General features: G+C 39.9%; 2 protein-coding genes across 2 annotated transcripts in view; both read left to right on the plus strand.

Moving 5' to 3' along the window:
* The first annotated feature begins 4,544 nt into the window (after positions 1–4,544).
* Positions 4,545–17,367, plus strand: LOC119136809 (solute carrier family 25 member 36-A-like). Its single transcript, XM_037275568.1, has 7 exons — positions 4,545–4,977; positions 6,555–6,719; positions 8,294–8,371; positions 9,719–9,819; positions 14,815–14,881; positions 14,967–15,256; positions 15,345–17,367. The coding sequence occupies exons 1-7, from the start codon at positions 4,937–4,939 to the stop codon at positions 15,536–15,538; spliced, it is 936 nt and encodes a 311-aa protein (XP_037131463.1). The 5' UTR covers positions 4,545–4,936; the 3' UTR covers positions 15,539–17,367.
* A 2,060-nt stretch (positions 17,368–19,427) lies between these two features.
* Positions 19,428–25,215, plus strand: part of LOC119136676 (SPRY domain-containing SOCS box protein 4-like) — a 38,134-nt gene continuing 32,346 nt past the window's right edge. The window contains exon 1 of the mRNA XM_037275291.1: positions 19,428–19,593. The gene's annotated coding sequence lies outside the window, so the exon portion shown is untranslated. The remainder of the gene's footprint in view (positions 19,594–25,215) is intronic.

Consider the following 25,215-nt stretch of genomic DNA (forward strand, 5'->3'; position numbering starts at 1 on the left):
TCCGTTATATTTAACCTTTAAGTTCAGTACATTTTAATCTTTTTGAAATGTTTTTTTAATCATTTATTTTGGTACATTACATTTTAATTGAAACATTCTTTAAAAAGCTTTTTATTTTCTCATCATTTGATGTGCAGTGTTAACTAGGGATGCACCGAAATAAAAATTCTTGGCCGAAACCGAAAACCAAAAATGAGGAAACCAAGGCCGAAAACCGAAACACCGAAACACCGAAAGAAATGATTATGTCAGTTATTAGAACCACAGCATTTATGGCTACATGTGTACTAACCTCACTAAAATCAAGGCATTGCAATAAACCAGTTACAAAAGTATGAAAATATTTATTTAGCACTGACATTACAACAATGCAGAATATAAATTAAAATTCAAAAATAAAATAAAAATAAAATGTTTAACTTGACCCCACTCATGTGTACATTAAATAATAATTTACAGGCTTATAACTGACTGGCCTGCTGAAAGACTAAAATTAAATATGTTCTCTTATAAAAACATCCGCCACAGACGGAGTGGGCGTGCTCGGTGTCAGTTTCCTTTTCTGTGTCGCCTTCTTCTCATATTCAGAATGGCGATCGGGATGTTTGGATTTCAGGTGATGAATTAAACCCGACGTGGAGAAACTTTTTGCAGATGCACCCCCTCTTGAAATTTCAGCATTGCATGTTTTGCAAATCGCTATCCGTGGGTCTTTCTCTGAGTTAGTGAAATCAGTCCACACCGCAGACATGCTGGCTCTTATCCCGTTTTCCCGCGTGCTGGTTGCGCTGTTTGCGCTGTTTGCTCACGTCATCACAAGTTTCGGCCGTGTTGTTTCGGTGATTTAGGTCTTTCGGCCAAAAACCGAAAATGCACTTTTGGGTCATTTTCGGCCGAAAATTTTCGGTGGCCGAATTTTCGGTGCATCCCTAGTGTTAACCCTTTCACGCGTTGCTCAAACTGAAAGGAAAAAAAGAACGAATCACTTTAGGAAGTGATTCGTTCACTCTCGTTCACTGAAAAGCTTCGTTCTTTTTGAACGAATCGTTCACTCACGAGCCAACACGACTGCCCAGTACTTCTCGTTGGTGACCGTACTTCGCGGATTTCACTTATAGCGGGTGGTTTTTGGAACCAATTATCCGCGATAAACGAGGGATTACTGTATTAAATCTACAGGTCAAGAATACAACCACTGCCTCAGTTTTGATGAGCACTTGGGTCTTATCTTCGAGATTATATCCTCCATTTTCAGGGAAAATAAAGCCAAATAGCAACGCGTTAGCACCGAATGTTGTTGGTTGTTTTTCTTTTCTTTTTTTTCTTCTTAATTTACTCTCGCATTTACTCGTGTCGTGAACTATTAGCCGCAGGCTCACTATCGCCCCATCTTTGAGGCAAAAGTACTGGCTGCCTCAAGGCCCGTATTTTCCCGCTGACTGCAAGCACGCGCCGTTTGCACGTGCTCAGTACAGTGTGTGAGTGGTGCACACTCTCACACGCACGCCCTGAGAGGCACTACCTGTCACTGCCTCAGCCTCCATGATTCTCGTCTCCCGTTGTTATTTGAACAAGAAATACAGCTATTTTGACTATGAAAATGATCCAAATGTATAGGAAACACACCAAAATTGCATTAAAAGCATAGACCACAGGACAGATATTATATTATGTTTTATTATATTATTCATTTTTTAACAACTTATGGCTGAGGAAATCATGTTGAGCCCTTTACCGCCCCTGGTGGCAAGGTGAGGCACAGCCTCACCTGCCTCCTATGGGTGCACGTGCCTGGAGTTGAACAGTATCTATTTTAGTCACATCTGCCTTGACCTCATTGTATGCCTTGCCTGACCCCTTATTCCCTTTGGACCCAAACACTGATAAAAGTGCACTCTCACGGTGCACAATAGTGTACATGCTGCATGCACATTGACACACACTCCCACATGCAAGCATGCATGCGTGTTTGCCGCCCCACTCCTCTGTTTGGTCAAAGTTCAACGGGAATCATGAGATACCACCTCTCTCTGGAGAATATCATGAGACCTCTATTAGTGGACTTTAACATGGACTGCAGAGCACATGTACACGCGAGGATTTTCATGTGAAGTATTTAGAACGGCTATTTAATGTACACCCCAATTAGTGCAGTTTTTGTGATACAGCAGCTATATTAAACATAATCCAACCAAACGCATATTGCTTGAGAAAAAAAATCTACGTATTTTTAGCATTTAGCCTTTTTACGTACTGCTGACAAAAATACATCTTCCCTTCAGATAGTCTGGTGGTGTGGCCCCTTTAGAACGCCTCGTTGTCATGTGGAAAAGCCAATATATTCCAGCCACCGGAGACTCTAAGTTGATGTATTTTCGTTATTCAAAGACTTATGGAAAGATAAAAAAAGATGACAGATAAAGTCGTATTTATTTTTCCATGTCTTAAAAAACGTTGTTTGATTGATTTATTGATAGTTTCAACAAATTCAGCTGAGACGGCATTTAAGAGCAAACACAACAGATTGATTTTTTACGATTTTGAAGTGTCATTTTATAAACCTGATGATTCTGTTATACGTTCATATCACAATTTTGTCAGGCACCTTATATTTGATATCTAATTTATTGGAAACATAAGAAAGAAGATCACGAGCCAGTTACGGCTTTGGACATTTGTAAAAAAAAAAAAGGCAGATGGTCTGATTGCATAAGTTATTCACAACGTTGTGTTTTCAGTAATTGTGTAATTGACTTGCTGCAGTTTAGTCTTGTGATCGTTAAAAGAGTTCCCATGAGAAGCAAAGTAAGATAGTAAAAACCATTTGGATGCTCTGACATGGCTGCTGCCTATCTCTCTCTGCAGCTGCTTCTGCTCCACTTTTCAATGAACACCGAATCAAGGCATGTTTTAATGAAAATTAAAGCATACAACAATTAAAAACACACTGGTGCAGACCTTATATTTTCTTTCAATTTTATTAAATTGTAAACAAAAATTAAAACAGGAATAAATGAAAATAAAAATTAAGGCAGCCTCATTATAATTAAATACAAGCGATCTGCTAATATATATATACAGTACAGTAAATGAAACAAGGCTTGAACATAATAATTAACATGATTATATTACAACATTGTTATTATGTGTTATTAAAATATATGATAAAGAATTAAAGTTATTTCTAAATTTACCTTTGTTTTTAAATAACTGGAATGATAAGAACAGACTATAATCATTTCATTCACTTTCTTACCTTACACTACAACAATAATGATTAGAATGAATGATAGTTGCAGTCAGCGTTGTAAAAGTGATTAATCAATCAACCAAAGGAAGTGGTAGTGATTTGTATTTACAATACATTTGCATGTCAAGAATTCCTACAGTGAATCTGCGCTTATGCACATACAATGGCTCCTTTGTCATTCAATCAAGAGTTTTTGATCATGAGACTAACATTAACTTTGTAATTAAAGACATGACACGATAGAATGCGAATGCTGAAAACGTGCACATGACTCCAACTTGCGATACTCTGCTGTCAATTACAAAATTGTGAGGATCCATTCATGGGCATTATTGAATCAGCAACTAACCATTCTGAGCGTGAGTCTATCAGCTGATGTGAAAGGTTAACGTAGCACGTGAATTTATGTTGCTATTAACGGTCAGCTCAGTTAAAACACATGTAACAAGTTATGTTATTATTAGCATATGTTAATATTATGTTTGTTTATTAGCACACCAGTGTCTAGATGTCAATATGCACTTTTTTAATAGTGATGCAACATCCGTCTGCTCGTCCATCCATCCATCCATCCGTCCATCCATCCATCCATCCATCCATCCATCCATCCATCCATCCATCCATCCATCCATCCATCCATCCATCCATCCATCCATCCATCCATCCATCCATCCATCCATCCTCCCTGTCGCCTGATGACAATGTTTAGGAAATGTGGAGCCTACTGCACTTTAAACATGGCTTTCCTTTCCTATGTTCAAAAGGAAGCAGCTTTTCATCTCTTCCATTGAGTTTATCTACAATGACCTAAGGAAAGGTCAACGTCAATTTTCTCTGTATAGCACATTTCACGTGGCAAGCATAAACTCAATGTGCTTCAGGATAAAAAGCTATATGGGAGTAAATGAAAATGCATAATAAAACAAACAATACAATAAGCTCGTACATTTTAGGAGACATTCCGAAGAATTATTTTGTGGACCCTCAAGCCACAGCTTGTGCGCCTCCTAAATCAGTGGTCGAGTTCACAATGCAGATCCATGCAATGAAAGTGTTGCCACTTCAAAGTGAATTGTTTTTCTTAAGAAATTGTGTCTAAATTATTTTATGTTATTTTGCCTCAATTATAAATGCATCTGTTCTTCAAAGATGTAAAAAAAAGATTACCCATTGGTTTAATAATTGAATTGTTGAGCATGTGAACAGTGCGTGATCAGGGCGTAGCAGGAGTGACGTCAGTGAGCAATAGACCAATCGCCGACCGTGTTTCCCAGCCTATCGAAGTACAGTTAATACTATGAGCTCTGCCCTCTTGCCGCAGCAACCGAGGCAAAGGACAGAATCCGGACGAAGGAGTGGATGCCCCATATAAACGTGTGCTGGAGCGGACACTTGCTCTCAAACGAAGACACTGCGTTGGCTTGCATCATCTTCTGTGCTGCAGTTCGGAAAACGAAACTAGCTGCTAGCGCCGAGAAAAGACACAACGAAGCAGAGAGGGCCCGATCGGCGTTCGAGTCGCCTCACCGCTGGGTCATCATCAACAACCATCGTCGTTGTGTCCAATCTACGTGTGCATCCTCACGACGGCAAACAAATATCAACGAGTTCGGGACGGCAATCGGCAGTTTTTTCCCTCCTCTGCCGCAGCCCGGAGGTTTGCTGCCCTGCAGAGTATGCTAAATAATGAGCCAAAGGGACACATTGGTTCATTTGTTCGCCGGGGGGTGAGTTCCATAACATTTCATCATATCCGTGATAGTCGTTTAAGTCATGTCGTAACACAAGTATTAATTAGTTAATAAGACTACTTTGGATTATTTACAGGTATCACGCTACTGCTTTTGCAGTGATGCGCTTAGTTCACTCGTTATGATTTAAAATTTACAGTAAGATAACAGTTTTGTTTCTTTAAATGGCCGCACTTCCGGCGTAAACAAAATAAAACGTATAAAGATTTTACTGTGAAAAATCTCTTGCAATTAGCTTGAATGGGAGTTAAGCTATTTTTTGTGAAATACTATCAGGACTATATCTAAATTCAGAGTTGTAGCTCTACGTTATAGGTCATATAGAGGTGAGTGAATTAGTCTATCTACCTGTGAGTAAATCTATCTATCTATCTATCTATCTATCTATCTATCTATCTATCTATCTATCTATCTATCTATCTATCTATCTATCTATCTGACATATTTTATTGTGATGTATGTTATTACCTTCAATTAGCCATTTTGCAGACAGACAGGTCTGACAACCATTTAAAACCTGTATCTCACTAAGTAGCAAAGATTTGTTATAAAAACTGTTGGCAAATGTCTGGCAATCGTCTTTGCGACCTTTTCTGACCTTGAATGAACGTGGCAAAAAAATTCAACATTCAGGCCTTGATCAGTGACAAACAGTCTTAAGAGTGGCTATTGTTTTCCTTGGCTCATGCAAATCCATTGGAATTTAAAGATAATTTTATGACAAAGCAGCTCGGGGGAGACTCCTCACATGGAAATGTAGCTTTGAGGTAAGAGCAAAATGGTTTTTTTTTTTGTACCCAGTGAGCTCACGCTCGCTGCACATGCAGCAGTTAACATTGCTCTGAAAACTAGGCTAAGGGTCACCGCTGCCTCTTCATGAATGTGGGTCGGCCCAGTGAAAGGTAAATATAGCTGGTGCTACTATGAAGAGAGTGCACTTTTTCTGCCAACTGCATTGAAGTTAGCACTTGAAACAGTTTTTTTTATTCATGTGACCTCATTTAAATAACCCTACGAGTTTCCGATTCGGTTCCTACTGTCATTTTTATGTGTGTAAGAAAACACATTTAAAGTTATTTGGTGAAAGCAGAGTGAATGAGTAAGAATTTCTCAGGTTAATATGAAGTTCGAATGTAAATAAGTCATTGAGATCTGTTTTATGTTTTTGATGCAGGATATTGTTTACTTCTTTACTTATGGGTTCAGTTAAGGTCAGAGTAACTCGATCACTCGTTTATGTTTCTCATTCTGTGTCTTGCATCGATGCACATAAATAACAGTCCAAATCATCATTTGAGCTAATTTTGTCCCATTCGAATTTGTTTTTATTCAGCTGTGGTGTCTTCACATTAAACTGCATTATAAAATCCAGCACAATCACACGTGGAAGTTTACTTTAGAAGTGTGCCTTGCTTATTACCTACTAACATGCCTAAGCAATTAAAACTTGTGGATCTTTCATTTGTCAGTTGTAGTTGAGTACACAATATTTGTTTTTCGTCCCCATTGTCCTGCTTTATCTTTACAAAGTTTTCTGTCTGGTTTCTTTACAGATGTGGGGGTACAGTGGGGGCTATTTTGACGTGTCCTCTGGAAGTGGTGAAGACCAGACTGCAGTCCTCCTCAGTTACACTTTATATCTCCGAAGTCCAGCTCAGCACCGTAAACGGAGCCAGCGTCGCCCGTGTCGCTCCACCGGGACCTCTTCACTGTCTCAAGTAAGGATGATGATGGCAAATGTCACAAAATAAATGGGATGGCATAGAATGTGCCGAAAAGCATGGTTGCAACTTTGAAATTGACAATTACAATAAATGGACTAAGACGAGGCAGATTTTGTTTCCTCCAAAGCATATTTATTAATATTATAAGCCACTATAATATTTTGCAGACTTTACTTCTACGTAGCAATTGAATTTAGGGGAAAAAAAAATCTCTAAACAAACAATGCTTGAATATAAATACAAATTAAGGTTATGACTCGTGAGTTCAATAGTCGTTTTTTTTAATCACTAATTAAACATGAAAAATCACATAATTAAGACTTTTAAGTGGCTTATGTTACCCCATGGCGATTATGGAGAGTGCAAAAACTTTGACATTCATTAACTTATTGAGTAATCATTAACTGTAATTATATTCTCTGGTCACCACTTTACACTGTGGTCATGTTTAACAAATTATGTAATAGGTAATGATGTGTATACAAGGTTTCATCACCCAGATTAATTATTTCCTAACTGATGAATTTCTACTGTTGGTTTTTTTGTGGTCATAGATGTTTGCTTCTCAACACCACAATTTAACCCGCTATGTGAAACAAAGGCTTCCTTTACAAAACGCTTTTTCCTTTATTCAGTAGCAACAGGCAGACCATTTTAGGTTACCTGGAGAATCTAAATGACAACACTTGCCCAACGTCAGCTCACTTGTGACCCTAATTGAGAAGTGATAAAAAAAATGTTTGGAATTTCAGAAATTTGCAGTGCAAGGTAATTGCTTTGCAGTTGAGCTTTGTTTTATTAGAGCCACAAATCTGTCACTTGTGCAGCAGCCACAAGTCTCACAACCACTGTTGTAGAGCTTGCATAGCTGAGGACAGACGAGTGTAGTGATTGGTCGGAACGGGGGTAGGGGAAAAAAAAAACTTGTGTTGAAGTAGGTCAACATGCAGCACCGTGAGAGGAAGCCTTGTTATTTTATGATTTTGGTTGTGTAACCGTGGGGAGCGACTTTATTCTCCAACTCTCTCATTGGGAAATGATTTTATATCAAAATGGGGGACTCGAAACACTCTTTCTAACCTGACTCGTGTACTGTAAAAATGAAAATCACGTTGAAGGTGCAATGTAAAAATCGGCAAATTGGTTCTAATTCTTTTACTTCAGTCTTTGAACTCTGGTGACGGTACCGAATGACTCGAGGGAGTCATCATCCTTTATTCAACTCTAATGATCATCAGGGCAACGGCACCTGCTACTTTATTTATTTTGGGAGTCTCAGTATGTTGATCGTGGCTTTGTAAATATCCGCTTTTACACTATGTGAAAGGTCACGGGCAGTTTGCCCTCCGAGTGATAATTTAGTGGTCGATCTGTCATCAACTGCGGCGCTAAATGCAATAGCGCTTTAGCTCAATTGTTTATCAATACTAATTATGTATTTGATATTTAAACGTAAATGAACAAATGTTATTTGCTCTGGTTGAATGTTTGGGATTTATGGTATGCTCTCCACATACATGTAAGGAAACCATGGAGTGCGTATAAGGTCAATTCTTATCTCTCTGCAGGTTGATTTTCGAGAGAGAGGGACTGCGATCACTCTTTAGAGGACTGGGACCTAACCTTGTGGGCGTGGCACCTTCAAGGTATGATCACTAGTTAGCTTAGCACAATTTAGCTCTGTTGTATAATAAGTTTGACGTCATCTTGAAGCATTACCAAAATAAGTGAGAGTGAACTGACAAAAGGTGCAGATATTTTGGCTCAAGAGTGCATTTCTGAGTCACTGTTATTGCTCAATGTTTTTGCGCAAGTCACTCGAATCCTTTGGCATATCCTTTTCCAAGCTTCTGGCTCCTAAACACGATGTTGGCAGCATATATGAGAGGCTGGCTAATCGGTTGGAATGCAGCAAAGTTCACTCTGTGATTAAAATGTCCTGCTTAGAAATTGTAAAAACAGAAAAATTTCTTCTCTCTCACCCTGGCTAGTCATGGTTGCATAACAGTCTTGACAGTAGCCTGTCAGAGTCTGTCGAAAAACAGCAACAGAAGGTGCTGGCCAGCTGCAGCATGGCCGTCATGTGACGGTGGTTTTATCACACTGGGCAGTTCCTGTAATGAGGCAGTTGTTTTTGCATCTGACCCCTGACCCATTCAGTTACTGCTTCCTGTCTTAAGTTCCCATTCCCCTTGTTTGATATATTTTAAATATAGAAAGAATGATGGCCCAAAACTACATTGGACACTGTCAATCTTTCGCTTAGAGGAAAAATGTCAGAAGGCATTACTTATAAGAATTGTAAGTTTCTCCAAATAGCAGTTTTGCGGAAAAGTCATTGAAACTGTTGACAGGGGGATGATTGTGCAGATTTGTGTCAAGGCCAAAATAACACCAGATAGTCAGCTACTCATCTAACAATGTCAAAAGAAAACTATCTCGTTAGTTATAGTTTTAATGTATTGCACGGATATTACTGTACTGTGCTGCACATTTATTTGTTGCACAACACACAGAGAAGCCGATTACGCCTACACGCAAATGCTACAGTACCCCACGAACTGAGTTTTGGTAGGGTTTGCTTCATCGCTCAAGGCAGTAGTCAGGTTGCAAATTATTTTGTCTACAGCAGAAAACAGCTCGCATTATACATTACTTATTAAGTAGGAGACATACACATTCAGGTCAGCGTTATCATGGAGGCCAGCATTTGTGCTCATGTTTCCAAAACAAGAACAATAAAAGAGAGGTCGCTGGGTTTGAGTCCACCCAGCAAAAATGTTGATTAAATCCACTGAGATAATTTTTTTCCCCCCACGTGCAGCTTCTATCTAGAGTTAAAATGCTTCTAAAGCTGATTATGTATTTCAGATTATGCATTACAATATAAGTATACTGATTAAAAAAAAAAAAAAAATCTAAACACGTAAATCTAAAACCTATGTGTGTCAGCAACCTGCCTCCATTAAACCTCACACTCTTATTTACTATAGGGCGATCTACTTTGCTGCCTATTCAACAGCCAAGGAGAAGCTGAATGGCGTGCTGGAGGCAGACTCCACCCAGGTGCACATGGTGTCTGCTGGGATGGCAGGTAACCAAGGGCCCCCCCCTCTTCCTTATGTCTGTCTGTCTGGATAGCTGGCTTCCTGTCAGTCAGCCTGAGAAGTATCTCTCGGTTAATAGACAGAGTATGATAGAATTACTCTCTCAATATTCACCAGATTAATTATTTCTCCTCACGCTAAATCATTCACCCCCCCCCCCTTTTCACCCCTCAATCATAAACATACATTCATCACAAATGTACACCTTCATTAATATTTAAAGAATGCTAAAGTTAATATTTATTGTTTTTTACTTATATAAATATATAAGAGGTGTACCAGAAAGCACAATTTAAGACTCTCAGGATCATTCAAATGTCTGGTATTTTGAAATAAAAAAAAAAATATATATATATACATCGTTACTCTATTTTGTATCTAAAGACAAATCCGAAAAAGCATATAAAAAAAAATCAAGTATAGTGGAACCTTAAAGATCAAACTGTTGCTTTTATACAACAGTTCGTTAGCCAACGCGAGCAGGTTGGCCGAGTTTCTGATCCTCTTTGTACACCTCACGTGTCAATGTGTCATTTAATGACATGAGCACACATGGTGGGTTGCAGGGACATCTCCTGGCTTTTCTCCATACATTCGACATGCAGTATTACTTCCAATCAAATGTTATTTCTGGAAATATGTCCGGCCACGCGACACTATGTTTTAACAACCCACAGTTAAGTTAGCTATGTCTATTTTGAAAAGGTTAAATGTAACTTTAGTGTACTAAAAAGTTAAAGACAACAAACTGTGCTTGCTAATTATACTTAATTGGGTTCAAAAAAAATTAAGCCACTGTAATATTATGCACAGTTTGTGGTTCTTCACCAACCACTACTGGGAGTTCTAGTGGTACTAGTATCATGATTCAAATTGCTTTCGATATTAACACTGAAATTATGTCACACTGGATTTTCTGATATCTTGCATGGCATTATCATGGTCAGTTTCAAAGGCCTATTTTCCTCCAAAAAGTTTCCAAATGTTTGACATTTGAGGTTCCACTGTGCCAACACTAGTTATTGTTACTGGAATCTGTATATCTTTCTTTCACCCAGATGGTACAACAGTAAATCAGTATGTGATGGCTTTGCTGGCTTCAATACTGACTTAATTTAGTGCAACGCTGCATTGCGCTAGTACTAACAGCTACACTAATACGCAGTCTGTGTTTGGTGCTGCTAAACAAAAACAAAACAAAAAAACACCACAAGGTCCTCGAAGTTTAGGTTGTGCTTTTTAGAAATTCTTTAAAAAAAAAATCACATCATTTCCTACTTTTTTGAACCATCACCCCCATTTTTTATTTCATTACTACTATTATTATTGTTTATTTATTGTTCATTTATTTATTTTACTTTGAGGCCTCTTGAGAGGGCTCTAAATGGTTTTGACATCCCAGTTGTTGCTTATACAATGTGGTCTGGGCCCCCTTCTTTGCTCTGTCTGTATAGAGGAGAGAGCACGGCCCCCAGTGGTCAACAGGGGCCCCTGGCACTCGGGCGGACACGTCAGGTAGCACCTCATTTCATTACACTGGTATGACGGTGATTTCAATTAGTATTGGTAAGCTCTGGCTTTTTAATGTAATGATTTTATAGCATTGCTTCTGGCAATGTTAGCTTCTGGTTTGTATTTTCCTCTGTTGCTTTCCCTTTAGCATTCTATTACCGCTGCGGTAATAATTAAGTAGTCACCTCTGAATATACTATATATCTATATATTTTTTTGTTACGCACGAAGGAAATGCTAACCTTGTCACTGATACAGAGCTTTAAATATTTGCAACACTGCAACCGTTTTATTTTGAATACACAAATGCACACTGGAAAGCATCACGTGAGTGTGTTTATAGGAAGTTGGCAACATTCATCTGCCCAATACTTCCCCTTGTCAAATTCCTCAAAAAAAATTGGCATGTTTGTGCCCATGTTTAAAGTCACCGTCTGACACACAACTTGATTTGAAGTCATGAGCTACAACAGATGTACATTACAAATATCTCTTTCACTTAAATCTCATTTAGGAGCCTCCTTTTAAATTAGTAGTTCTGTAAAGTAACTTCGCAAAGCGAACCAACCCCCTGTGGGATTTTGCGTGCATGAAGACTTCCAAGTTTTACATATTTTATATATTTTATATATATCCCTTCCTGTTTTCAATTATAACCACATTGGCTCTTTCGTAAAGTAGGTCAAACCACAGTGAAGGCTGTCATGCGCTTCTAGAAAGATCCATGTTGCATAAGCTGCAGCTTCCTGTGTAATTGAAAATGTATTACTACAGTAATTAATACATTACTAAAACCTATGTTGCAACAATGCACAGTTCAGTTATGAGCATTGAGCTTTTAGCATTTAGTAATCTTCAACAAAAACTAGTCTGTTCTGAAATACTTTTTGTTTTTGAATGTCGTCATTCAATTTTACAAAACTCATAAATGGGAAGCAAAACAAAATACAGTACCGTAATTTTCGGACTATAAGTCGCACCGGAGTATAAGTCGCACCAGCCATAAAATGCCCAAAAAAGTGAAAAAAAACATATATATGTATATAAGTCGCTCCTGAGTATAAGTCGCCCCCCCCACCCAAACTATGAAAAAAACCGCGACTTATAGTCCGAAAATTACGGTAATTAACATAATAATCTGTGTAATAGTAATTTATTTGTTTATGTAGAGCTTTAAGGGGCGTGGAGTAAATCAGAGTTGGATTTAACCGTCATCATCTCATATCTCAAAAGTTGTCTTTTCTTTGTACTTGGCAAACAGACAAGGTTAGCATTTCCACTTTTAGCCCAGGAATTTTATGTAGCCTTCGCTTCCTGTGTTTTTTAGCACAGTATATTACGCCGGAAGCTTAAGAATACTCCTGCTTTTTATTTGTTGTTCTCGGCCCGGGACTGGAGTTTTGATCCGGTTCTCCTCTTTTCCGTATCCATAGTCTTTGGCTCATTTAATAACAACGAATAAAAGGGAGGGATGAATTGGTCACAAAGTGGGAATCTAATACTGTAAATGTAAAAACTAAATCAAATGGGAAGGGGGTGGGGTTTGGAGTTGGGGAAAGATGGAACCCTCCATTGCCAAAAAAGGGTTTTGGGTCGGGTGGGTGGATGTGACTGCTGCTTGTGTGTGACTGTGGTACAGAAAAGCCTGTGTCTATTTTAGGGCTTTACTGTAAAGCTTTCACCCCTGCGTGATTGGGTGGGACATCCCCGCCATCTGAGCCCCCCATATCTGCAGGCTACTAGCTGCAGCGGGGAGGAGCTGGAGGAGCTTTGCCCCTCCCCCGTGAGTACACGCCATAGACGCTACCTTCTACTTCTTCCCTCTTTTTGTCTTCTGTTTTCTCCTCCTCCTCCTCTTCTTTATGTTCTTCTCTTCAACCGACCTGCGTCATCATAGGGCTGTTGTACCGAGATGTTATCTGCTACTGAGCTCTCACTTGCTCTGCTCTTAGCTCTTCGATTACTGGCATCAACTGTTCTGCACTTCCAAATAGTACACACAATGGTCTGTTGATGCATTTTCAACTTCATTATGGACATGGTTTTTATGATAGCCTACCTGGAAAGAAAGACAGATGATGCTTTTATATTTAGGAAATAAAAGTCGACTAGGGGTTGAACCAATACGTCAGAATTGACGCTTGAAGTCGAGTAGCGCTAATAACATGTTTTGATGTTTACAGAGGGTGAGTTTCAACTCATCCCTCTGCTAACGTCACCGGACTACTACAGCACTCTACACAGCAGCAAAATGTCCAGCCAACAACGCGATACTGTCGTCATACACTGGCCAAGAGTACAAAAATAAGATGGTTGTGAAAGAGCATCGGGGTTTGGCTTGTCAGCTTTGGCTATTCCGATCGCCATTAATCTTAAATGATTTATGTCGGCCTTGGCACTGGCGGTCAGGAATGAGGGCATTGGCATCAAGTGAATATTCGTGCTTGGTACTTAATTGCCAAGTCTAATATTGCATGGACAACTGTGCGATTGAGAACTTTAATCGTCATCTGGATGGTCTCTTACGACACCATACGGATGATATATGTGGAAATATTTGACCAAAAATTAGACCCATAGTGAAAGCACAAATGACATCAAAACGAAAATAAATACTAGATTATTGGATGTTTTTTTGGGGGGGGCAACATGTTCGTTGAAGATTAAAACATGCTAGGCTAACACCAACGGTAATTACCACAGTGATTAGCATAATGCTGAGTTGTATTTCTACTAATTTGCTTTTATTTATTTATTACTTTACATCAAGCTATGTCCCAACTGTGGCGCGGAAAAAAAAACCAAAAACGTAAGGACAGCTGTACTTATTTGACTCGACTTTCATCACGTATCGACTTAAAAAAAAATCTTAAGTCGTTCAGCCCCTACTTTCAACATTAGTCCTGTTGAACAATGGGGGTATCTCCTCCAAACCTAATTTTGTTTCTGTGTACTGTGTTCTGCTGTAGCAGGTTTTGTTGGCTGAACTTGTTACTGTCACAAGTGACTTGGCATACGTCTTAACCAACTAACTGCTAAATGTACCAGCGAGAGAAGACAAGCCAATGACATCACTAAGATGTGGTGTTGAGTTCTTTGGGGGGGGGGGAAGACAAGAATAATAACTCTAAGAGACTGTGAACTTTACAAACTCTTTCACTAATGAAAAGTATTAGAAATTTCAAATTGGCATTATATAACACTAGGGCATGAAGATAAATTAAAAGACGTACACATCTGCTGTATTCTTGCTTTGGCATTAGCCGTGAAGCACTTGAAATGAAACGGCTCTATTTTCTGCATGTGTAGCAAAGATATACAATCTGTGCGACTCTATTTTTAAGACAATTAGTATTACAAAAGCAAATCCAGTGCTTTTGGTAGTGTAGTATAAACTGTGTTGGGGGATAATATCATGCGGTATTTCCAACGGACTCTATGTCTGTCTAATCTTCATTGCTCTTTTTTAGGGTTCACAGCCATCACAGCCACCAACCCCATTTGGCTGATAAAGACCCGCATGCAACTGGACTCCAGGTGAGGAGCTTTAACCTGCATAAAAAGCAGCAGCGGACATTGTTTTGTCCTAATGAGTTCCTTTTCGTTCTGGTCATGACCGCAGGAACCGGGGCGAACGCCGCATGAACGCGTTTGACTGCGTTCGGAGGGTATACCAGATGGACGGCTTGCGAGGTTTTTACAAGGGCATGTCGGCGTCATACGCAGGCATCTCCGAGACGGTTATCCATTTTGTCATCTATGAAAGCATCAAACGTAAGCTGCTACAGTCGAGGGCTCAAACCAGCATGGAAGGCGAGGAGGAGTCTGTCAAAGACGCCTCAGACTTTGTTGGCATGATGCTCGCTGCGGCCACTTCCAAGACCTGTGCCACCACCATTGCATATCCCCACGGTAATGAATCAAGGCTCTTTCTCACTTTATACATTTACACCACTTTTAATACTCATGAAAGCATCTTTATCCTACTCTCCAACCGCAGAGGTCATCCGCACAAGGCTACGAGAAGAGGGCACCAAGTACCGTTCCTTCTTCCAAACTCTGCTGACCGTACCCAAAGAGGAAGGTTACCGGGCGCTATACCGCGGCCTCACCACGCACCTTGTCAGACAGATTCCCAACACGGCCCTCATGATGTGCACCTATGAAGTGGTTGTCTACCTGTTTGGCCGTTAGCTCCCACGGCTCTGCTCCTTCCACTGTGTACAGACTCAAAAAACCTAAGCCTTTTGCTGAGAAGTAAATGAAGACCAAAGGAAAAGCGAAGAAGTTGAAATGGACCAGAAAGTACAGCCGAGTTATTTATGAAACAGCCCCTTGGTATCATTTCAACCTCTAGACTGCTAGTTCCTGTCCTTAGGTTATCTGAAGAGAGAGATTGCTGAATGTTGCCTTGGATAAGAGATGTGTCGCCTGAACAAAAGGAGAACAGAGCACAATTCAGTGGCCTTAAGTGTTGATTCTACGAATGATGGCTGAATCGCCGCTTTTCATTCCTGTCGAGAACATTTCGGAAGGGCGAATGTTTGAACTGCAGTTTGCAGGAAAGGTGACAACAAAATATGTGGTGATGTATGTACACGGTTTGGGATTCGCAAATCCTCTTATTCAAAGATTTTTTAGTTTTTGAATTTATTTTGTAATTTTCGGAACCCATGTGCTCTTTTTGTTCCCATGTACAGTGGTGTCTTGAGAAAGAGGGCATAAAAAATATCCCTATTATTATTAGACTGCATTGTTTTTAAATTGCATGATTTAAAGCCTACATACTGAAAACTTTTTTTTAGTCAACAGAGGGTCTACAACAAATGCGGACCAATTTAAAATGACAAAATGAACTACTACACCTCACCTCAGAAATAGCCAATTTGAATTATGATCCGACAAGGTGTCTACAGCCTAGCCATATGCTAATGTGCATAATCAGAAGATTACATTATTGAGGCCAGATTGCTGAAAAGTGAATTGAGTTCAATGTCACTTCAAATTTTTGTCACAGCAATATGATCCACCAAACGATAGCCTCCCTCTCGAAAAACTCAAGACACCACTATCTCGAAACCATCATCAAGTTAAGGAGCTTAATTTAGATAAAAGTAACGAATTTGCTCTCGTCTCGTGTTGTCTTCAGGCAATTACAGCACAATATATCCCCCTAATGGGGTGCCATTTCCTTGCAGATTTGAGAGCAGGGTTCACTGTTGTATTTTGAAGAAGAAAAAAAACAAACAAAAAAATTAGCACTATATGCACATGTAGTCCAGTTTAAGAGAGTTGTAAGAGTTGATGAATGTTTGTCCAAGGTTCAATGTCAGCGGAATGGTTTCTTTTTGAAGGAGTATCTTGCTTTTATCCCTACTCCCTTATCTTTACACATAAACGATGACTTCAAATATTCCCCTTGAAGCACTGGATCCCGCGGAAATACAAATACTACTTGAAATGGCCAATCACCTCGTAAAGGATAGGGGGGGGAAATTCAGACTTTCCTTTTCCTTTGGTTTTGTTTGGCTTTGCCTCTGTGATCCAGTGCCTCGTCGTGACATTAAGATCTGAGTTCAAGGCCAAGTTGAATTCTTTATGAGTCAAAAAGTACCAAAATGACCTGTCACCCAAAATCAAATGAGAAAATAGTTTATCCCACCAGAACCCAAATTGTGTAGATGTCATGTGTTTACCACAGGCAGTGTAGAATCTGCATGTGTAATAAATAACTACTAAAAGATTTCCCACCCTGACACTAACTTTTAATTTAGCAAGACAGTGCGACTGGGAGTGTGGAAGAGCCTCTGTGCAAAATGCACAGGTGCCATTTCCTCTGCCGCATCACTTCTTCCTTCCTTTGGCTTCCAGCCGAGCCGATAACATGCACTTTTGTGGCCTTTTTAAGGCTTGTGCTTTGCATTTTATTGTGTGGACACTTGAGTTGTGTACATTGTAAAAGAAGACAAAAATGTATATTTAAAAAAAAAAAAAAAAAAAAGTATTTTGCGCTACTGCTCTTATAGCAAATATATTGTACAGTATTGAGTTCTCTGTAGTTGTGATTCATACCCCGTTGTGTGTGTGTGTGTGTGGGTGTGTGTGTGTGTGTGTGTGTGTGTGTATAATAAGAATACTGTATATGCATATCGGTTTTTTTTGTCTGCGTACGAGTTGCTGCAACTTTCCCCTCCCAATTTTGTGCAATTGACATCAATTGTGTTTGACTGATTTCTTGTCTTTTTTTTTAACGCTAAGCATTAATACTTCATGCTGCAGGGCAATTACTTTCAGTCACATTTTCAGCCGATTTTGTTTTCATTGAAGTAATTTCTTTCTCAGTAATGCTGGAATGATGTCATAATTTGAGTTGTTTACATACTTATGTTGGAGTCTGAGCAATACGCTTATTTGAAAGTGTTATATACATTGTGAATGTTGAAAAAGTTGTGTAATTCCTTTAAATTAATTTAAGATGTTCTAGGGATGCGAAAACTATTCTTCAAAATGATTATCCTTAATTAACCAGACCATATTCTCCCATAGGTAAAAACAAAGTAGGCATGGCATCATGCAAAAAAAAAAAAAAAAGCTTTTCCTCACCTCATAGATTGCCCATTTCCCTTGAAAACAGAAATGCAAGGAACCAAACTTATTTATGCATGATTTCCCGTGAGTACTATTCAACATTTACTGCAGTATTGTTACAGAGGCGAGCAAAGCCCTTCATTGTTACTTGGAATTATTTTGAATTTTCTCTCTGGTGACATGTGTTAGGGTTAACAGTTGCAAAGTTAACAACAAACAAAAAAAAACTTTTTTTTTTTAACATTCATGTGTTCATCAACGACACTAATAGAGTTTGTCTTTTGCTCCGTTATAGTATAATACTATGAAGGTCAGTTAACAAAATGTGACATACACAAACTGGACACGTGATTTTTCATATTTTATTTGAAATTCTGTTTCATTTCCATGTATGCAATTGAACGGTATTACCTGTATTTGTGGACAGGGTGCTAAAGATGTTTTTTTTTGGGGGGGGGGGGGGGGGGGGGTAGCCCAATCACTGTTTTTGTTTGTTTGTTTTTTGTTACTAAAACGAAAGAAAATAAAGATGATTGTGAAAAGAAAAGCTTTGTTGTTGTTATTGGACACAATGTCAACATAAATGAATGCTCACCCCCTTTTCAGTATACGTACACTAGATTTTATTTTAAACTCGTATGGTAGTATTCTTTAGAACTATTTGTGCTAGGAATTCATTTCTGTGTACTCATCGTATTGTTGCAAAATTGCCACGTTTGTGTGTGTGTGTGTGTGTGTGTGGGGGGGGGGGTAGTAATTAATTAGTAGTGTAGTATGCCATGAAAATATTATTCTAAAGGGGAAAAGTGTTGAACATTTGAGGTCCTTGCAGCTAGTGTATTTACCGAATATCGCCACTAAGGGGAGACCGACTTCTTTTGTCTACTTTTTTGCGCCCTATTTTTTTTAATTCAGAGTTGGAGCTCTAAGTTATAGGTCATATGGGTGTGAATAAATTTGTTTATCTATCTATCTATCTATCTATCTATCTATCTATCTATCTATCTATCTATCTATCTATCTATCTATCTATCTATCTATCTATCTATCTATCTATCTATCTATCTGATACTTGAGTATTTTTTAATATTATGCTAATTAACCAACTCAATTAACTCTTCCTGAAATAATTTGTTGGGGTCTACCTTTCCTTTTTACTTTGGTCGGAGTAATATTGACTAACAGTATTCTTACTTGAATACAATTTTTGGCCACTCTTGCCTTTGTGCTTGGTTGTAAAAAGTACAATCTTGTACTGGAATTTGTAAATGCGCCTGCCATTTGAGCGAGTGTACGTACTCTAAGGTAATTTATGACTTTTTTTTTCAACATTACAAATATTAGCACGCTCTGATTCACTCGAAGTTTTCAATTTGGCGGACTTTATGGTAACCCATAAACATAGCATCATGGCCTCAGCCAATAGTGTGATGGCTGCCACGGTGGACGCGGCCAATCAGCGCGCTAGTTGCTGAGTTAATGGCCACACATAGTCGGGGTTTGGCCATTCGGCTTCCTCAAGCTATCATTCAACTGCAACAAAGAAACAGCAGCCAGTCGCTTGTTGTTAACACCGCTGGAATAACATCGTGCCCATTAACGGCGAAGAGGAGAAGACCCAGAAACGTGACGTTTTGAGACGAGTTGAGGTTCTTCGTGCGGTAAGTTTCTGTTTACAGTGGCTGAGTACCAGTGTGTATCATGTGTATTTGATCCCCTTTGTTTTGATGATGTTTGTAATTCAGTGATGATCATGAGACACGCACTCTTGTAAATTCAGCCGTAATTTTACTAGGTTTTTTTTATAACTCGCTTCTCATGCCACCTTAACGTGTCCTTTGCGTTAGACATTTACGAGATGTAAAGTTCAATGAAGCTAAACTGGAAAACATTTGTACTCCGTGGACTACAGTGTATATATAGCCTTCAAGGTCCCCCATCCTTTAGTGTCTTTGTGAATCCCAAGCTGATAAGCAAACATGTACTGTATTTTTCATTGTGCTCCCTCGATCCACCTGTTCAAATAAGAGGAAAGGTGCACAAACAATACAGAGTCCTTCTCACAAGTACTACTACACAGGTGTTAATTGAACAATTTGTAGTTGGAACCGAACTGCACCTTCCTGAGAGTTGTATTTTGTCTTTGTAATGTTGCTAACGATCTGTTTAAATTATTTCTAGATGCATAAAGTTTGGATACTACTTTTGGATCATACAGGTGCCTTATATTAGGGCTGTACACAGGGGTGTAGCTAGAAATTGTTCTGTGGGGTGGCCAGGGTCACATAACATCTCATTGAAGGGTGGCCATACGTGAGCACACACATCGTTCACACTTTCAATGAGGATTTGGTTTGTAATATCATGGTGGCACACGTCTGCAATCTGACCCTTCGGATTCGTAAACAAATTTGCCTCCTGTGCACAATACACTTCAAGGATGGAATCAGTCCTCGCACTGCTAGAAGTGATCAGGTTCCTCTGCGGCTACCTTGACATTTATTTCACATTCTATATGAGGTGGCGACAAGGGCACATAAAGAAGGCAGTAAAGGGGTTAGGCCGAAGGAGAGGAAAGAAGAGCAGATGGCCATCGAGTGCAAAAGAGAAGATTTAGAAATCGTGTGGATAAAATGGTGCGAATAAGATATGAAAGCGGAATAAGGTGATTGGGACTCGACCACACCCATATAAGTGTGTGTGTGTCTCTGCTTGATGGATGGCCCATCGTGATCGGGGGATGGGGGACTGAAAATGGAGGAGGAGCGTTGAAATTGTGACAAGGTGTCGGTCAGTACTGGAGATCAGCTGCTTTCCAGCTCCAACCCTTTCACCATCTTCCTTTCACTACCACTTATCACCCGTCTCCTTCTTTTGTAAAACCAGCAAAACATTTCTTCCTCACTCCAGCACAACTTAATAGCAATGTCCTTCGCGTCCTCATCATCGCTGCGACCTTTACCGATCCGTTCCACCTCCTTCTCAACACATTCAAAGCACTTCAAAACTCTTCTTCTAATCATTCAACCTTCACCTTTTCAAATTTTTATCTTCACCGCTGGAGTGCTATGATTTCCACTTACCTGCCTGCAAGACCTAAGCGCTATCGTTTGTGGACTTCCAGAGAATACACTTGATTTTCCCGCACTATATTAGATTTTTAAGCAATTCTTTTAAAGCGGTGCATGTAGAAATATACTAATCCATGCTTTTATTAAATCTCATTTGGAGTGTATCGTACTACTTCATACGTAAGGGCATATCCATGAAAGGCAGGAAATAAAATGACTGACGGCTAATATGTAAACTCACTCTGGATTTAACCCATTAAATCTCACACACCAAGTACACAAGTATATTTGACTTTCTATTTTTACCCTCTTGATGCTTATGAGTCCCCCCCCCCAATCCACTGTCATTATTTTTAATGATTTAATTTCTCCCACCTCCTGCTGCGTTTGTTGTATGCCACAGGAAGCAGGCTCAAAGATCATATCCAGCAAAGGCCGGAAATTAGACTCAGTCGAAGTGCATATGATCAGCACGATTAATGTCGGATGCTGAGATTCATGTTGTGATGAGGAAAGTATGGAAGGTCTGTACGTCTAACCAACGTCATCACTGATCAATTTGTTTCTGGCAAAAGTCTGAAAATCCTTCCTATATTGCCGGCTCTTTTTATTGCCAAACAAATGTGTTTGTTCTACCGCCAGATCGAGAAAAGCCGTGTATTGATCCCGTTCTGTTTCGAGCTGCTGAGTCCCGGAGGCTCAAAGGTGCATTACCCTCCAACCCGCGGATGCCAGTACATCCCCTCCTGCCCGTGACGTTTTTCACATTCGCTTTTCCACAAATGGAACGCGGATGGCGTGCAGTTTTGGAGCGTGTCTTTTGCCCTTGCAGTGTTGAATTAAGTCCCCCTGCTGGGCTTGGCTCCAGAGTCAGCGTGGGTGGCTACATACTGCCACTCAATAAATGTTTGATATGATTAGTTCCATCTAAGTGACTGATCCTCCTCTTTTACCAAAACGTGTAAACTAGTGTTATAAACCAGTTTGCCACGGCAGCCATTGTAGTTTAACACATCGTTTTTGTCCCAAGTGTTTGTTTTTTTCTTCACCATAGCGAAGTGCTAACAAGCTATGGGACCGCTGTGTATGCGTGAGTCCTGAAGCAGCTGACTCATTGCAATGACACAACAATTTAGGTAATCCTGAAATTAACGCCACTATGAGTGAACAGATTTCCTCAGACGTTTCTGCTTACTCTGTGCTTTCGGGTCCAGATTGCCACTGCTCACTTCTTAGCATATTTGATGTGCACAAGTCATCTGAGGACAGGTCGTAACCTGGCCTGTTCTCTAAAGACACCACCTTCTCATGCCAATACAGATTTTCATGTCCGCTACAACATTACATGTGGTTTGGCTCCCGGATAAACCCAATCATTCCCTTGTGACGTTTTCTTCTGAGCAGATGGAATGTGTGAATCAGCTTGTGGTTCCTACACAGTGAGCTCATTTACATATAAATGATGGCAGTTTCGAAGTTGGCGAGCGCTTGCTTATTTTGTTGTCTGTGTGTTTGTACGTGTTTCGCCAGTATTGAATCTGAGCAGGGATGTGTGTGTGTGTGTTTTTTTGGCTACAGACAAAACTAAAAAATAGTGTGATAAGGGACATGTCTTCAGTTCATTCTGTTCTGTTTGCAATGTCACATTGGAAATGGAGACAGTACTCTCTCTTAGGATTTCTCGGATCTCGTCTTTCAAGATTTTGTAACAGGAGCCTTTGTTGACTTCTTCCTATGCGTCCACAAATAGACCAGACTGCACTCCCACTAAAACTAATATTAGTCATTTTTGTAGGAAGTGTGAGCGCAATAAAAGGCAATTGATACATTTTAAGGCATAAATATTGTTTGACATTAACAAGAGGCTAGTGCCAAAAAATTGTACCAAAATTTAATTTGATGGTTTCGGACAAAAAACTGTTATCGCAGAAACAAGATGTTGTAATTTGATGGATTGAAAACAATAGCAGTCGGCGTATGGAATAAAAGAAGAAAATTGAGGCAAAGTTGATTCGTTGATGACGTGAATCATTTTCGAGTTATGTGCTTGAGTTGTCTGCGCATTACTGGACATGATCAGATTTTGGAGATGAAAAGCAACGTGACTTTGCTGCTGGCCCTGTTCCTCACTGCCAGTCTCATGGCGTTGCCGCTATGAATCTTTTAAGACTAACATCGACTGGACAAGCGGAAGCCAGCGACTCGAGGCTAACCACACGTATGAAGACTCCATGTTTGTTGCTGTATTGTCTCTGTAGACAGCTGTGGAGCAAAATTGTTATTAGGTACAACACTCCATTGTCACAGCAGCGATGATTAACAACATGAGGAAAACTCTCAATGTGTCACTTCTTTTCTTATCACATGATGGTGACACAATCCACCAATGCGGCGGTGGCATCATGTGTTTAAAAAAATTGCGGGGCGTCTTTTTCTACCAGCTTCCGACTCATTTTGCTTTTGTTTCCGTCTCTCTACCTTTTCGGGTCACGATTATGGTGCTTAGACTCTCATGAATATTTACATTTTTTCGAAGGGAAATGTCAGGGGGGACCATGTGTGGCTGCCCTTGCCTAATTATGGAGATGGGCTTCCCCAGAAGACCACGCATGCACAATTCCAATTAGATAGCACTTACTAAGCCTTAAACAAAGCCGTCTGAAAAGCATCAAATGCATGCAGACACACACACACACACACCCCTAGTTGAGAGCTGGTAATAGTGCAGCTGGGGCTTGCAGCTGCTTCCTTGCTTATTGTTTAACACAAACCTAAATGATGGGCACAAACTTGGCAGTTGAGTCATTAGAATTGCGCCTTTTCCGTTGTTGTGCCATGAAAGAAAATTCTGCCGCTGATGAATAAACGTGTGATTCACGGTGACAAGCGCTGTTGAGGATGGGCGGGGGTGTTTAGGAGAAGAAAGATGTTCATGAAGGTGTGTGTGTGTGGGGGGGAACAGAAAGAGTGACAGTGGAAGAAGAGAGAATGTTTGGCCAGAGGGGGATGCAAGATGAGATGTAGAGCCCTAAAATAAATAAATAAATTGAAGCAGCTTGTTTTGGTAAGAGAGAGAGAGAGCGAGAGGGAGGAAGGAGACTGGTGAGCTCGAGAACAGCAGCGGGAAGGAGCCTTGTGCTGGAGTGAGTCATTTCTGACAAGAAAGATGGCAAAGGATGGAGGTGACTAATCACAGGACACAAATTGGGAAATGTGGGAGAAGGCGGCGAGGCCTAAAGTGCAGCATGAGAATGATAAGAAAAGTGATAGAAAGCTGCAAATAGACACGACTCCACACAGGTGAGATGAGAACGTCAGGAATCCAAACGGCAGTGAGCCAAGTCCTGGAATAGAAACTCGAAAGATGATGATAAATCATTGATAGAGGTGGTTTGGTTGTGTATAATTTTTAAATTATTTAACTGTGATCAAGCCATTCAAGTGGTGCTTGAGGGTAATTCCCACTTGCATTTTGTTTTTAGCAGAGAAATCAGAGCAAAGTCAACAGTTGAGCTAGCAGCAGATATACACTTATGCATTATCATGACTTTAACAATGGAAGAATTGCTAGCAATCGGACTCCGGGTGCCAAATAAAAAAATCACTACTCGGGAAATAAAAAAAAAAACCAGTCACGTGCTGACCTCCCAAGTAGACAAGTACAAAAAGTTATCTCAGACGCCCCCTCAGCGCCAAATTGATATTTCAAGTTGTTTTTTATGACAATGTGGTGGTTGTGATTTAAAAAGGCCAACAGGTTCTGTTGTCCCCCATATGGGAACTTGTGGTCATAACATCAGGCATGTCTCACCCCGCCACCTTTCATCAGGCCACTTCAGAGACTCCCAGCGGAAACCAGAGCACCGCCGCAACGTGTGAGGCTTTACCGCCAGACATACGGCTAGGATTAGGAGCAGTCTCAAATTTAAAGGCCCACAAACATGTGGAACAGCCCGCAGTTTGATGGGGTGTATCATCAGTCTGAGGGGAGCAGACTGTGCATGTCTGCATGCACTTGTAGCACTTTTTTTTTTTTTTTTTGTAGATGTGACCCCCCCTCTTGGTTCTGGACCCCTACTGCAAATTCTGTATACAGTGATCCCTCGCTACTTCGCGTTTTGTTTATCGCGGCTTCGCTACATCGCGGATTTTTTCTCCAAATTAAAAAAACATTTAAAAGTCAAAATAAAACTTCTACATTGAGGAAACGTG

The sequence above is a fragment of the Syngnathus acus genome, chromosome 17 (assembly GCF_901709675.1).
Source record: "Syngnathus acus chromosome 17, fSynAcu1.2, whole genome shotgun sequence".
NCBI lineage: Eukaryota > Metazoa > Chordata > Actinopteri > Syngnathiformes > Syngnathidae > Syngnathus > Syngnathus acus.

What these genes read in the sequence shown, in the direction of transcription:
- LOC119136809 (XM_037275568.1), top strand. Translation starts at nt 4,937, where the DNA reads ATGAGCCAAAGGGACACATTGGTTCATTTGTTCGCCGGGGG. An exon ending in GTTCATTTGTTCGCCGGGGG is followed by an intron (nt 4,978 to 6,554) that starts GTGAGTTCCATA and finishes GTTTCTTTACAG; the next exon opens with ATGTGGGGGTACAGTGGGGG. An exon ending in CGCATGCAACTGGACTCCAG is followed by an intron (nt 14,882 to 14,966) that starts GTGAGGAGCTTT and finishes TCATGACCGCAG; the next exon opens with GAACCGGGGCGAACGCCGCA.